Consider the following 14,734-nt stretch of genomic DNA (forward strand, 5'->3'; position numbering starts at 1 on the left):
GATTTCCATACCTAATTGGCCCCTTTAGCCTCTGTGCATTGCAAGCTGATACTCAATTTAGATAATTCTAAGTTCTGATGATTAGTCACTCATTTGGACCAGTTGAAATAGATACATCATGATATAATGGTTTGTGTAAAGAGAAGTGAATGCTTGTTTTTACTTCTGTTTTTTTTGAAATATTTCAGGATCCACTTGCTAGTTTTGGTTGTGCACTAGTATCTTCTATCTTGCAAGAGAAGACCCTGAAATACTTGAACAAGTGACAAATATACAAAGAGAGAATCATGGGCTCTGATAAACAAAACCCTGTTTATTGGAGACTCTAAAGATGGAGACAGTTAGGACTTAGGACTATATTCACTCACACGTATCCGTATCCGCATGAACATTCACGCATGCTGTCATTGCTGTTTTTATAGGTTGCCTATTTTTCATATCATCAGATAACATGCACACTCTTGTTCAGAAGTTAGACAACAATTTTAAGTGGTGGTCTATGTATGCGTGCTTGCTGGGGTTCTTCTATTTCTTTTCTTCCCCCTTTATAGGAAAAACAATCAACCAATTTATTCAAACTTCAGTCGTTGGTATGTTTCCATTCTCAATTGATTTCATCAATTTTTATTTCTATATACCAACTCAGACAAAGGTCATGAGATTAGGATAGTGGTTCAGTAATTGAGTCTTTCACGTTTCAGGTACATAGCATGGATACTGGTGGCTGCTTTATATCATCTTCCTAGTTTTCAATCAATGGGAGTTGATATGAGGATGAATCTTTCTTTGTTTCTAACCATCTACATATCTTCCATTTTATTTCTTCTTGTATTTCACATTGTATTCATTGGCCTCTCGTATATTGGCCTTGTTGCTCGGTGGCTGGAAGAAGACCTGCAATTCTGACAATCCTTCAAATTGTGCTGTAAGTTCTGATAGTATACTGGAAAAGGTCAAACTTCCTTGTTACTTATTGCTGCCATTATTGTTGTGTAGGTTATAAGTGTGGCATGTTGTGTATTTTATAGCCACTGTGGCAACCGAGCAAACATTAAAGAAAAGACATTTGAAAGAAGGAATTCTGGCTGGTTTACATTGTGGAACAAGGAGAAGGAATTCATGGCTTACAAAATTGTTCGCATGAATGAGTTCAAAGATCAAGTTTGTAAATCATGGTTTGCTCCAGTTGGTTCCGCCAATGATTATCCATTTTTGTCAAAATGGGTCATTTATGGAGAGGTATGTTCTCTATCTCTGCTGCCATCAGCCATTGTTTTACATCGACATGTCAAATTATCTTATTCTTTTGTTGCTCATTTTCCAGCTCACTTGTAGCGGTGGCTCACTTTTTATAGCTTTATATTGCAAATTATGTTGTGGAGAGATCAACAGGGTGAGGTTTAACAAGACACCATCTGCTGTACTTCAGATTTGTTTTTTTTTGTTTTTTCGTTTGGCTCCTTAAGTAATGCATTTTGCCTCCATTTAAGCATATGTCAGTGTTGTTTTACCGAACAAATCACCTTGTGTATTGGTTAAAGTAACTACATAACTCTGTTTCTTCCACTTAGCGAAGTTGGACTGCAACATTGGGTGGGCAACAATGAGTGTGGAATAGTCTTTGATTACTGATAATCTGGCCCATTAATTATTTGTTGGTCATTTCTCACAATTTAAGTAAATCTTTAGGCTACATGTCCCTCAGACATTGAGAAAAGTGGTGCATTTTCTGATGTTGTCATCCTCATTTTTTTAGTCTTATTCTAATTGGTGATGTTAATTGATAACTCCAACAGTTGGGTTCTTACTCACCCTGTATCACAAAAGAATCCGAGAATTGAAGAAGAAGCAAATGAAGCCTGATTTTCTGGATATGGTTCCTTGGTACTCAGGGTACAGTTTTAGACTCTCGCATGGTTCCACAATCCACATGGATGCTTATATTATTTGGTGGAACCTCCAATCATTTTAATCTTTCTTCTGATATGGTTTAGGACGTCAGCTTATTTATTTAAGACAGTTTTTGATCTGCTGGTATCTGTTGCTGTGTGTTTGTTGGGCGTTTTGACATGCGTATGATGCAGGTACATTAACCATTTATAATTTCCTTTTTTTTTTGGTCCCGTTAATTTTCAAATATCTAATTTATGAAATTGCTCCTTCAAACATGTTTCAAGCTTTTTCATGTATTTTTCAACTTTTGTTTCTCATGCTCCATCCTTGTAAGGTACTTGCTTTTAATTGTGATACTTGTGTCACTACCGTATATTATCATGAAATCTGCAATGCTATTTGATTTTTAGTGTGTGATTGCATACTCTGCAATTTTCAAATATTAGGCTGCAATGAGCAAGGTTGAAGATGCAGCTAAGCAATATGATCTTTTGTACGACCAATTCAGTGAACACGATGAGTTGTGGTTTGATTTTATGGCCGATACTGGCGACGGTGGCAATTCTTCATATGTGTGGCACGGCTTATTGCTCAGCCTTCTCTTAGGGTTCAAAGTAATGGTTCCTCGATTACTTTGCCACGAAGTAACTTGCTCCTTATTGGGGGTGATCTTGCATAAGATCAACGAGTTCTCTTTCTGCTATTTATTTTCTAGGACTCTAACTAAGACTGGGACTACTGAAAGTTCTGTATATTTAGGGTTAAATACTAAGCAGGATGTCAAATCTGGATTTCAGGTATCCTAATCCACTGCATTTACGTATGAGAGACGCCTTTTTCGTCCCTTTGAAGATGCTCTTCATCCTCCTCTGTGGTATAAGGAGGAGCATATAGCTGCAAATAAACCAGAATTGCCTTGTGGGAGTCACTACTGAAGGAGTATGATGGCCCTCAATGCCTTTGTTATACCTGGAAATCATGGTTGGTTTAGTTTCTGTTGGTTGCCCAGATTTGAACTAAGTGCTACTTTGGCTTCTTTATTTCAGTTTTGATCATTTTACTGGTTAATATAGATTTGGCATGGCGTCTTCTTCTCATTTACAGATTGGTTTGATGGGCTTCAAACCTTTATGCGGTATATATGTCATAAAAGTTGGTTAGGTGGATGGTTTTATGCCCCAAAAGAAAAGCTATTTTGCCCTTCAGCTTCCAAAACGATGGTGGGTCTTTGGCCTTGACCTTGCTCTCCATTCTGATATTGATGTCTACCAATTCAAGTTCTTTTCGGAACTGATTAAAGAAAAGGTATTATTTCTTAATATCTGGCTTTTGTGGCAAGTGCTGCTGTTATAACTTATAATGTTTATTCCTCTTGTATTTGTTTATATTTGTGATAGTGCTTTCTCATGTAAGCTAGGGGTCTGTTAGATATTAATATTCACTAATAATTAGGAATAATTTTTCACAGTTAACAGAAGATACAGAGGCTCGATGTTGAACATACTAGCAAACAGTAGGGAGAAAGGCAGAAATCTCATTTACTGACATGATCATACATGTTAACTCGTGGTTGTGGTTGGAGATCGACAAACACAATTATTTTATTTTTACAAACCTTTACTTTGGTTTTGCTAATCTCATCTTCTCATAGTTAGTTACATTTTAGCCCTTTTTTTTACCTTGTGTTTTATTTTATTGTGAAACTTGATGTTTAAATTGTAAGTATTTCTTCACAGGTGGGGGATTGTGATTCAGTTATCATCATGACTCATGAGCCTAACTGGTTACTCGATTGGTACTGGGATGATGTCACTGGGAAGAATGTTTCACACTTGATACGGGACCATTTAAAAGGGAGGTGCAAACTACGAGTGGCTGGGGACTTGCATCATTACATGGGCAATTCTCATGTACCCTCAGAGGAGCCCGCATATGTACATCATTTACTTGTTAATGGTTGCGGCGGAGCATTTTTGCACCCGACTCATGTTTTCAGTAATTTTGATAATTTATATGAAGCTTCTTATGAAAGCAAGGCAGCTTATCCATCTTTGAAGACTCAAGCAGGGTAATCTGCAATTTCATGATTGATGCATCTACTTCTCAGATGCTAATTTTCTAATAATATGTTTATAATCTTGGTGCAGATTGCTCTTGGAAACATATTAAAGTTTCGGAAGAAAAATTGGCAGTTTGACTTCATAGGCGGTATTATATACTTTCTACTAGCCTTTTCCATGTTTCCACAGGTAATATTTTCCTGGTTATTGCCACTGAATACCCTTGATTCAGTTGTCAAGAAGCGAGCATCCTAACTGCTTTTAGTATCAAGTTCAAACTTTACAATTGACAGTAAGATTACTGATTGCCTTCCCCCTTTTCTAGTGTAAGCTGGATCACATCTTACAGGATGATACGTTTTCTGGTCACTTGAAGAGCTTCTTCAGATCAGTATGGGATGCTTTCATCTATATGCTTGGACACTCGTATGTATCTTTGGCTGGTGCTTTCTTTTGTTGGTTACTGCTGTCACCTTCGTGCCTTCAAAGTTGCCCCGCAAGAGAAAATTTACAGTAGGCATTCTCCATTTTTCTGCTCACCTTTCTGCTGCCTTGATTCTCATGCTGCTTTTGGAATTGGGTATCGATACTTGCATTAGGCATAAATTGTTGGCAACTTCAGGTGAATGCCTTGTTGGTTGGGATACTATATATTTAGTCCTCCCTCCGTCCCACAAGAATATGCACTTTTTCCTTTTAGTCCGTCCCACAAGAATATGCATTTTTTCCTTTTAGTCCGTCCCACAAGAAATAACTGATTTTTTTCTCGGTTTATGTCTTAAATTTTCATTTCAGGATACCATACTCTGTGTGAATGGTATCGATACGTGGAAAGCGAGCATTTTCTCGACCCATCTGGCCTACGACCACGTATTGAGGCAAGCGAGCATTTTCCCGACCCATCTGGCCTACGGCCACGTATTGAGCAATGGACACTCGGCCTTTATCCAGCATGCATTAAATATCTGATGTCAGCATTTGATATCCCTGAGGTGAATACAGTATACAACTTTCTTCATCTTATGTGCCTTTCCCTTCCATCCTATTTTAAATATTATTTTTCAGGTGATGGCTGTCACCAGAAACACTATCTGCAAGAACGGGATGGAGTCATTTTCTCGTGGGAGGGGCCGCGATATATTATGCTTCAGTCTTCCTTTACTACTGGGTCTTCTCAACTCCCATCGTTTCATTGATTTTTGGAAGCTAGCTATATATCTGCATCAATTGGCTTCACATACACTTTGACGAGGCTTTCTCTTCACTCCGCACTGCTAACTACAAGTCGTTTACTCGGTTCCATATTAACTTAAAAGGCGATCTTGAAGTTTTCACACTTGCTGTGGATAAGGTGAGAAACAATGGTCCATTTTTCTTCTTTCGTTGCCATCGTTGTGTGCTAAGGTTGACCCGCATGTGTAATTTGAAGGTGCCGAAAGAGTGGAAGCTGGATCCTAGTTGGGAAGGTGAATCGAAACAACCACCTGACCTTAGCCACCACCAATGGAGATCGCGTTCTTGTCAGCACGATCCTGTCAACACTGTAAAGATCGTCGATCATTTTGTTATTGAACAAACAGTAACACCCAAATTCGAGGCAGTAAATGGATCAGTATCTCATTGATCATTGTTTTGTAACACTAATGTAAGTTTTGCTATGGATTTCAGAAAGCTGTAGTAGTGGTACAAAAAGAAGTAAAAAGGAAGAAGTGAAATCAAGGTATAGATTAAGGAGAGGAGTAGTTCTAAAACGCAATAGAATATGCGATGATTATTAACCCCATGCTGTAATATGAAACTCTAGTTGCTGCATTTACATGTACAGTTTACGATTAACTAAATCTATTTCAACTATCTAGTTATTTTTGCAACACAAGATTACAAATTTTGTTTCAATATTTTCATGTTTCTTGGTTCAAAAAATTTCGAACTCAAAAAGTATTCTCGTTTTTGTACATATACAGCAGCAGCTTGTAAAAGATTGTAACCAACTCTTCGAGCAATAATAGTTTATTTTTGCACACTATTATAATTTGATGGGTATTTTTTATTTTGAACAAATTTCGACCCATACTAACCACTTATAGCACCCATGACTATAAGTGATCGAATACCTAATACAACAAAAATTCACAACAAAATTATTATTTTTTGTAAAATTCATCTCTTACACATAAACATCAATGATCGAAAAAATGAACTTCGATAATGTACAAATATGTCATACTCTTAATAAATCAGTAATAAAATTATAAAATGCATGTAAACTCTAATCAAGACATGGATTTAATTCAATCCTCAAATAACACTAATTGCCTCAAAGTTAGATAGATAGTAAGTATTCTTTTCCCAGCAACCTGAGCAAAGACTTATATACCCTTACCGGCTAGAGGTAGTCAATCAAAGATTCAAAATGCCCGTAGACCATAACCCTGCCTCCCTTCTCTCTCAACGCACACGCCCTTTACATTCTGATCATTTTTCTTTCAGATTTTTATTTGAATAATTTCAAATTGCAAACGAGAGAGGTTTCCCTGTCAGAGCTGGGTATTGAAATTTCGTGAGATTGACTTATAGGAATTTTGTGAAGAATTCTCTTCGTTAAGGATGAATTTCCTTGGATCCAGCATCTCCTCCGACGTACAATTCTCTTCATATCTGTTGACCTTCGCCTTCTATTCGGAATCGGAATTTATTTTATTGAGTTAATTTGCGAGGAATTCCTAGATGTAAATCTGTCGATTTCTGTTTATTTGTTCTTTGCTTGTTTAAATTATGAAATTTTAAAGTAGCGGAAATATTAGATAATTAGAATTTTGAAATCGTTGTTTGGCATGCGATTGCTGTGACAATGATTGATTATTAAATCGACATGGTCATTCATGGAGTCTAGACACAGCAAATACGATTAGGATTTATCTCCATGCGCATGTGTTTGTATGCTGCATTGTTATTTGTTAGTTAAAACCTGCATTTGAGCATATGGAAATAATATAATTATTGCTTCGTACTAATGCAGGTCGGGCTGCGATTACTTCTCTGTCCCCTTGGTTCCAATATTGTAGTTCGTACAGCATGGTGAGTTTTGAATTATATTCTCAGATGAGTGTCGATTAGTATGAGCTAATAGGAATAATGAGATTTTGTATTGCTTAACCATAGGGTTTAACTTCTGGCAGTTTCTAACCACAGCTGTTGTATATTTGAAGGACATTTTGTATCTTCTGCATATAACCATCACTGAAGCTAATATATTTTTCAGCATTTTCACTTTGAGTCATGTCGTCCATGAATAGAATATGAATGCCGATAGCTTGCTGACAATCTGCATGTTTCTTTCAGCTGCTCTGTGGGGGTTGTCTTACCTGTTTATTCTACGTTCAAGGCCATTGAGTCGAAGGATCAAGATGACCAACATAAATGGCTTGTATACTGGGCTGGTAAGTGAGGTGATATGGTTAACTTGATTCTTAATGTCTATTTATGGTCGACAACTTTTGTTCTCTAATATGTTTAAACTGTGATTTTTAATATGCATGCTAGTGGCCGTTAATTGACCTTATAATTTGACATACTTTCTCTTATGGTTTTATTGACGGTACCTGATAAAAAGGAATCTAAAGAGTGCTTTCTGTATGCGTTTGTTACTTCTGCAAAGTTACAGGACATTTCAGTCTGTTAGAGTTCACTGTTACTTTTATTTCATTATGATTGTGGTAAATGGTTTGCAGCATATGGATCCTTCACGGTTGCTGAGACCTTCACTGATAAGCTTCTCTATTGGTACTATTTTGAAGAAAAATCTCCTTCCCACCTCCCCAGAAGAGAAAAAAAATTTCAATTTACTGTCTGCTGGTTTTTTCAGGGTTGATTTGTAGCTTTTGATAACACCAGCGGTATTGGTTTTTATGTTGTTTTATCAGGTGTCCTTTCTACTACCATTTAAAGTTTGCATTTCTTGTCTGGCTTCAACTGCCATCTGTTGAGGTAGGTTTGAGCAAAATAAATCCAGTTCTGTTTGGTTTTGTTAAGGTTTTTAAATCTATATCTTGAAGTGTTTTTGTTTTTCGTAAATGACTTATTTTGTTATTGATGAGTATATATCACTTGCAGTTTTTGTGTTTGGTGCATGTGTCTAGTATCAATTTTTTTATCTGGTGAAGAGAAGCTTCAGTTTGCCTACGGATAAGCAAAACTGACTAATTATGTTTACCTTCTAATGATGCTTCAGACTGAATTGTTTTCTGCAGTGGGCATTGCAACTTTCATTATACGGTGCTGTTGTCATAGGTGGTTTAGTTTTTGGTCAATATCATATCCTTCTTGTGTACATCTGTGTTTCAATAGCAATGGTAGGGGATCATCATCTGCATTTACTTATGACCAATTGAACAACATCAAACTTTGTTTGGTATATACAACTTTGGAAAAAAAACTGATAATGTGATATAATATCAACCTCTTTATATACAATATCTAATTAAGTTCATTTTAGGTATCTAGATGCTAGAGCTAGGATGATATTTGTTGGTGATAATTTATGAATGTTTATACCTTCCAATGTCCTATTATGGTAGGGGGCAAGTGTGTTGTATACGAATTATCTGCGGGCTTTCCTCCAGAAACATCAGGCCAGGCTTGATCAAATTGTTATTTTCTTCCGTAGTGAAATGGTAACAGCCTTCTCCAGCAACTTCTAGCAGAAAAGATATTGAGCTTGGGCATTAATACGTATTATGTTAATATGTTCCTGCAGGTGAAATTTGCGAGTAAACATGAAGCGGAAATTCAGGTTACGAGGTCAATCCTCACGAAGATTTTGTTGTCAGGTGCTTGTTTTCTGTTACAATTGGACAACCAGAAGTTACTTTTGTTACTTTTTTTTTAATCTATAAAAAGCGTGATCTTGATTAGCATGTAATGTTCTAACTTCACACTATATCTTATTAACTGAGTCTCTTATTTTAATAGCTAATCAAATGGTTAAAGAAATACTGCACCCTACGCAAAGGCAAATCGGAGGTCCTACTCCTCGCCAACATGTGGAGACTCCAGATTTAGATTTAGATTTAGATTTGGATTCAGATTCAGATTAGGATTCTGAAGTCGAGGGCTGACAAATAAGTTGCAGTTCTTAGCAATTTGTGCCTATTAACTTCAATCGCTTTTAGAAGATGGGTTCCTACTTTGTTTCAGTTTTTAACTTAGTCTCGAGTATCGATGTCTAACATTTAGCTAGTGTTTGTGGAATTTTTGCTGTACTGAATCACTCTTCACATGGTTGTATATATATATATCTATATCTATCTTATCTATCTATCAATGATGGCACATTCTTATTTTTTTGTGTGAATAGAAATTAAGATGATGTGCCTTTGCTGTATTAATTACAGTAAAAAGTACTACTACTACTTTGTCACATTATTGATATGTATTTTCAGTTTCTTATGTTTGTAAATTAGTGCTTGCTTGGTCGAGCTTTCAATAATTGCATATTCATTTCTCATTTAAGACGACCAACATTATCTGTGAACTGTGCTCATTAATTGTTAATCTTTTGTCACACTATATATGGTTTGGCAATAAATATTTTCCGGAATCGCGGAGCGGATCCCCTACTCCACAATTGAAGCTTTTATTTCAATGTTCGCTGAACTCAAAATGGAATCCCCCTGCTTCCAAGTTGTCTGAATAAAGAAGAGATGCAAAAGCTCCTAGTGTCAAAATAGTAGTACTAGATTTTTTTCGATATTCAAATACCAAAATTTGAGGGTGTACCAAGTTTTTTTTTAGATAATTTATGAATATTCATATCTAAACTGTTTTTCATAATTGAAGAACAGGCCGAATTTCATGCATTTTGATAAAATAATTATTGTAATTATTCCTGTAAAATTAAAATTGAGTGAACTTTATAAATTAGCTAAAAGCAAACGAATAATTTTTTTAGTAAAATGAAACGCTAGTAGTAATTTGTTAAATAGGATTAGTAGTTATAATCAATGCAGAAAAAAATAACGTTGAATGGGTGCGCAGGATAAAAGTCTACTCCCCTGAGTTGGCTGTAGAGAAATAATGCAGATTAGGAGTATTGTTTAGTTTAATTTATCAGTAGTTAATTACCGACACTGCTGAGTTCGTGTTTGAAAAATGCTTGCTGTAGCAATCGCGTATTGGTGAGAAAGTGATGCTTGGTGGTCGTAGAGAGACCGCGTTGATGAAGAAGGAAGGCGGCAAATCGAGAATCGCCGCCGCCATCTTCGTCGGAATATTACTCGGTTGCGTCTTCGCCTTCTTCTATCCCGGCGGATTCTTCGTCTTATCATCAACGCCGCTAAGTCGCCGACGCGTCGCCGCCTCCGATCCAGAGGTACAATTTTTTACCGCCCATCTGTTCGAACTCGAGCTATTTTATGAGATTTCAACAAGCGTTGACTAGAAATTGAGAGTTTGATTTGGAATTGGATCAGTGATGTTTAAATTTATTGCTCTAGTTTGGTATTATAATTGGATTGAAGCGTTGTTTTCCATTTCTTCTGCATGAGCTGACTGAAACTGAAGTTGTAGGATTTAGGAAATTAGGAATAGAAGTATCCTCTGCAGCTCGGTGACTTAGGTAATGAAGTGATGGAATTCGAAAGAGGAAAAAGTATCGCTGTTTTTAGTAACTTGATGGTGATCAGACTATAGGAACTATTGAATAAAGCTATTTTCTGAAGAAAAATGGAGAAGCTGCATTCTTGCTGAGCTTCCTTGTCGGCTGTTAGTTTTTTGCCAACCACAAAGAATGAAAAAGTGAACAATATGAGTGACTTCTATTGGAGTATTATGTATGTGCATTTTAGTCTCTTAGAACTATGCAAATTGTTTTGGTTATGGTTTTAATTTTTGAATCTCTAACAAAGATTTTCGTAGTTTATCGAATCATGTATAGTGCATCTTTTGTGTGTCTCTGTGCATGTGAAGGCTGGTGTATTTGCATGAATCATATAACTAAGGAGATGAGGATGGTATTCCTTTAGGGAGTTTATCAGTGTATTTTTTTTAATATTTTATCACTTGGTCATGGTTGTCTATATTTTACCAGCTGACCTTTGAGGAACTATTTTCTCGAACAATGTCGAACTTCATTTTGCCCTTGAATGATCTATCTGCCAGGTTATTACCTCTTCATGTGAATCATCAGAACGCATCAACTTGTTAAAATCAGAGTTTGTCACTGCTTCAGAGAAAATGCAGAGTTGAAAAGGCAAGTTAAGGAGTTGACGGAGAAGCTTGGGTTTGCTGAGCAAGGGAAGGATAGTGCCCAGAAACAGGTGATGGTGTTAGGCAAACAGCAAAAGGCTGGGCCTTTTGGCACTGTTAAGGCATTGCGAACCAACCCTGCAGTTGTACCTGATGAATCTGTCAACCCGAAATTGGCCAAGCTACTGGAGAAAGTTGCTGTGAATCATGAAATCATTGTTACACTTGCCAATTCAAATGTTAAGGATATGTTGGAGGTGTGGTTCACGAATATCAAAAGAGTAGGGATACCGAATTACTTGGTCTTTGCGTTGGATGAGGAAATTTACAACTTGTGCCTAGCAAATGGTGTTCCTGTATATAAAAAGATGTAGAGGAGATAAACGAAGATAAGAACTTCGAATCTATTGCTAGAACTGGAGGAAATCACGCTGTCTCAGGATTGAAGTTTCGGATCTTGAGGGAGTTCTTGCAGATGGGATATAGTGTTTTGCTCTCAGATGTCGACATAGTCTACTTGCAAAATCCATTTGAGCATCTCTACAGGGATTCGGACGTGGAGTCCATGACTGATGGTCACAATAACATGACAGCTTATGGGTACAATGATGTTTTTGATGAACCTGAAATGGGATGGGCTAGGTACGCTCATACGATGAGGATATGGGTTTACCAACTCTGGATTCTTCTATATTAGACCCACAATCCCCTCTATAGAGCTCTTGGACCGTGTGGCTAGTAGGCTGGCTCGAGAGAATGCTTGGGACCAAGCTGTCTTCAACGAAGAGCTGTTCTACCCATCGCATCCTGGTTATGAGGGGCTACATGCATCAAGAAGAACTATGGATCATTACTTGTTCATGAACAGTAAAGTTCTGTTCAAAACCGTCAGGAAAGACTCACAGCTGCGCAAGCTTAAGCCAGTCGTAATCCATGTAAATTATCACCCTGATAAGCTGTGGCGAATGAATGCAGTTGTGGATTACTATGTGAACGGGAAGCAAGATGCTTTGGATCCCTTCCCTGATGGCTCATCTTAGTAGAAACTAAAAATGTTTCTACTAGCATGTCATAGCATCATCGCTTCATTATACAGGTAAACTTCCATAGGATCTTTTTTCGTTCGGTACGTCACGAATAAGAACGACTCAGCATCTGCTTCACTATAAAAACTCTTTTGGCGTTTCTCCATGACTAAAAGTCATTCTAATCTTCTTGTACGATTGTCTTTTTCTAAAGTTCTGTCTGTCTTCGTAATGTCAAAATTACATTATATCTCATGTTTATTCATTTTATTTCCATTCCTATTTACATCCAAACATATGCATGTGATCTAACGCTAACAGTTTTGGAGTTTACTCTGTCGAGTTGGAACAATGAACAACAATCCATGTAGTTCAGTCTATATATGGGTTAATAACTCTGCAAAGGGGGAACAGAGAGAACATAATATTCAATTTATTAACGACCAAATTTTGTAATTTTATTCTTTTTAATCGTTGGTTTGGTGCCGCATTAGTCATTATATAGAACAACACAATATTTGACAAAATACTCGGATACTAAGAGCAAAAGTTTCTATTGGACTTCAAAACAAATGTTTGATCCTAATTCGGAACTTAAGTTTGTTTTAGAATTTAAATTAGTTCTGCCTTAAGTGTAATTTAGACTTGGGGCATACAATTTCATTTGATATTTATGGCTATTTTTTCTTTTGTGCACCATATTTCTCTGATAAAATCAATTAAACAATGTATTTTTTATAATTCAGAATAGGTCGGTGTTGTGATATAGTGTAACTAATTATAAAAAGTTTTTTCACTAAAAAATATAACGATTTTTTCCTCTCGAATTCACATGTACGATCATTAGTTGATCAGATGCTTACCGTCCAATTAATAAATGGGATGTTGGTAGTAAATCAAGAATGATTATTGATGTTCTTAAATAAAAAAAATACATATTTTTATAAACTGATCTTGGAACGATCCATATAATTTACTACTCCAGTTTTCTAATTAACATGATAGATGGAGTATAAAGATTAAAGACTTTCTAAATTTAAATTTTCTTTTTATTTATTTATTTATTTATATATTCCCATCTCTTCGTCCTACTTTTTCAGCGTCTCTTTAAATTGCAATTTGCATAATAGTTGGCAACACGTAGACGACCGAGTATTATTATGTCACACGGCATAAGGAAATTCCATTAAATTAATTTACCAACTCAATACTCTATAATTGGACCGTCCTTTATTTCTCGTTGGGAAAAATGAAATAATTGTATCTACAAATGGAGAATTGCTAAAATTTATCAATCGATTCGAATTATTCGGGGGCGCAAACAACAAAAGTCAAGTCAAAATGTTCAAATTTGAGTGGGACTTCGCATTTTATTCACGGATCAAAGCATATCTTTAAATATAGAAATACGTTCAGATTCAGATAATTTATCAACAAATTCTTGAGGAAAAATACTTGAATTTTGATGAAGCGGCGAATTTTCGATGGTAATTAATGCACGTAAAAATAAATTACGACACAGAGGTTTTACGTGGTTCGATTTACTGAGGTAAATCTACGTCCACGGGGGAGAAATGGGGGCAGGTTTGTATTGCTTGATCTGCGAATTACAGCTTACAACACTGGCCTGCTTTATGATATTCTCTCTAGAGAGCTTTTTTAGAGTTTAAAAGAAGAAGCAGAAGCCCTTATCTATCTGACCTAGGTTCTATTTATACAGTGAACTAAGATCGTGGCATGCAGCATTTATTAGGTAGTGGATGTCGTGGAGATCGTGGCGACCTTGCATGGGTCCACTATCCTGCATGAGTTAATGACTGCTTGACACCACTAAATAGATCGTCGGTGTAGTGGAGGTGGAAATCTTGTATGAGTCCACTATCTCCTAGTTCGGTCGAATACTGAGACCGAACTGCTGAATTATTGCCGAGCAGCTTTTGCCGATCTGAGAGTAGAGCTTGATGCCGACCTGAGAGCAGAGCTTGATGAGTTGGCTTTCACCGAGCTGTAGGCTGGGGCCGAACTCTTTGGTTGTACCGAACTGAACTCTTTAGTCACGCCGGACTGATACTCTTTAGTCATGCCGAACTGATACTCTGTCTTGGGCTTTACTGCTGTTGGGCTTGTTTAGTACGTACTCCATCACTACCCCCCCCCGAAAAGCGAAGTGAATCACTTCGGCATTCTGGAAAAAAGTATGGGGTAAGTTGATGTTTGTCCACGGTCTCATGAAGTGAACTCTTCTTTGACCGGACTTGGTTTGTGTCCTAATTTGGCGAGTTTTATCGCTCGGATCGGACTTTCCGTTGTCCTAATTTGGGGATCGGACTTTCCCTTGTCCTAATTTGGGGATCGGACTTTCCCTTGTCCTAATTCGGCGAGTTTTATCGCGTGGATCGGACTTTCCCTAGTCCTAATTCAGGCAAGTTTTATCGCGAGAATTGGACTTTTGTTGCAGTTCGTTTCAGACGAAGTGCTTGTTTAAGCTGAATTGTGGTCTTGTATCCTCTT

At 36.9% G+C, this 14,734-nt stretch overlaps 1 protein-coding gene and 2 pseudogenes across 1 annotated transcript; all 3 read left to right on the plus strand.

The window, feature by feature from the left end:
• The first annotated feature begins 1,099 nt into the window (after positions 1–1,099).
• Positions 1,100–5,775, plus strand: LOC121789007 (annotated as a pseudogene).
• Positions 5,776–6,411: 636 nt separating this feature from the next.
• Positions 6,412–9,260, plus strand: LOC121789005 (HVA22-like protein k). The gene is made up of 8 exons (XM_042187558.1): positions 6,412–6,593; positions 6,973–7,031; positions 7,296–7,393; positions 7,685–7,736; positions 7,877–7,940; positions 8,531–8,626; positions 8,710–8,782; positions 8,925–9,260. Exons 1-8 carry the CDS (start codon positions 6,561–6,563, stop codon positions 9,047–9,049), a joined length of 600 nt encoding a protein of 199 aa, XP_042043492.1. The 5' UTR covers positions 6,412–6,560; the 3' UTR covers positions 9,050–9,260.
• Positions 9,261–9,896: 636 nt separating this feature from the next.
• LOC121789006 lies at positions 9,897–12,503 on the plus strand (annotated as a pseudogene).
• The last annotated feature ends 2,231 nt before the right edge of the window (positions 12,504–14,734 follow it).

The sequence above is a fragment of the Salvia splendens genome, unplaced genomic scaffold (genome assembly GCF_004379255.2).
Source record: "Salvia splendens isolate huo1 unplaced genomic scaffold, SspV2 ctg1191, whole genome shotgun sequence".
In the NCBI taxonomy this organism is placed as follows: Eukaryota; Viridiplantae; Streptophyta; class Magnoliopsida; order Lamiales; family Lamiaceae; genus Salvia; species Salvia splendens.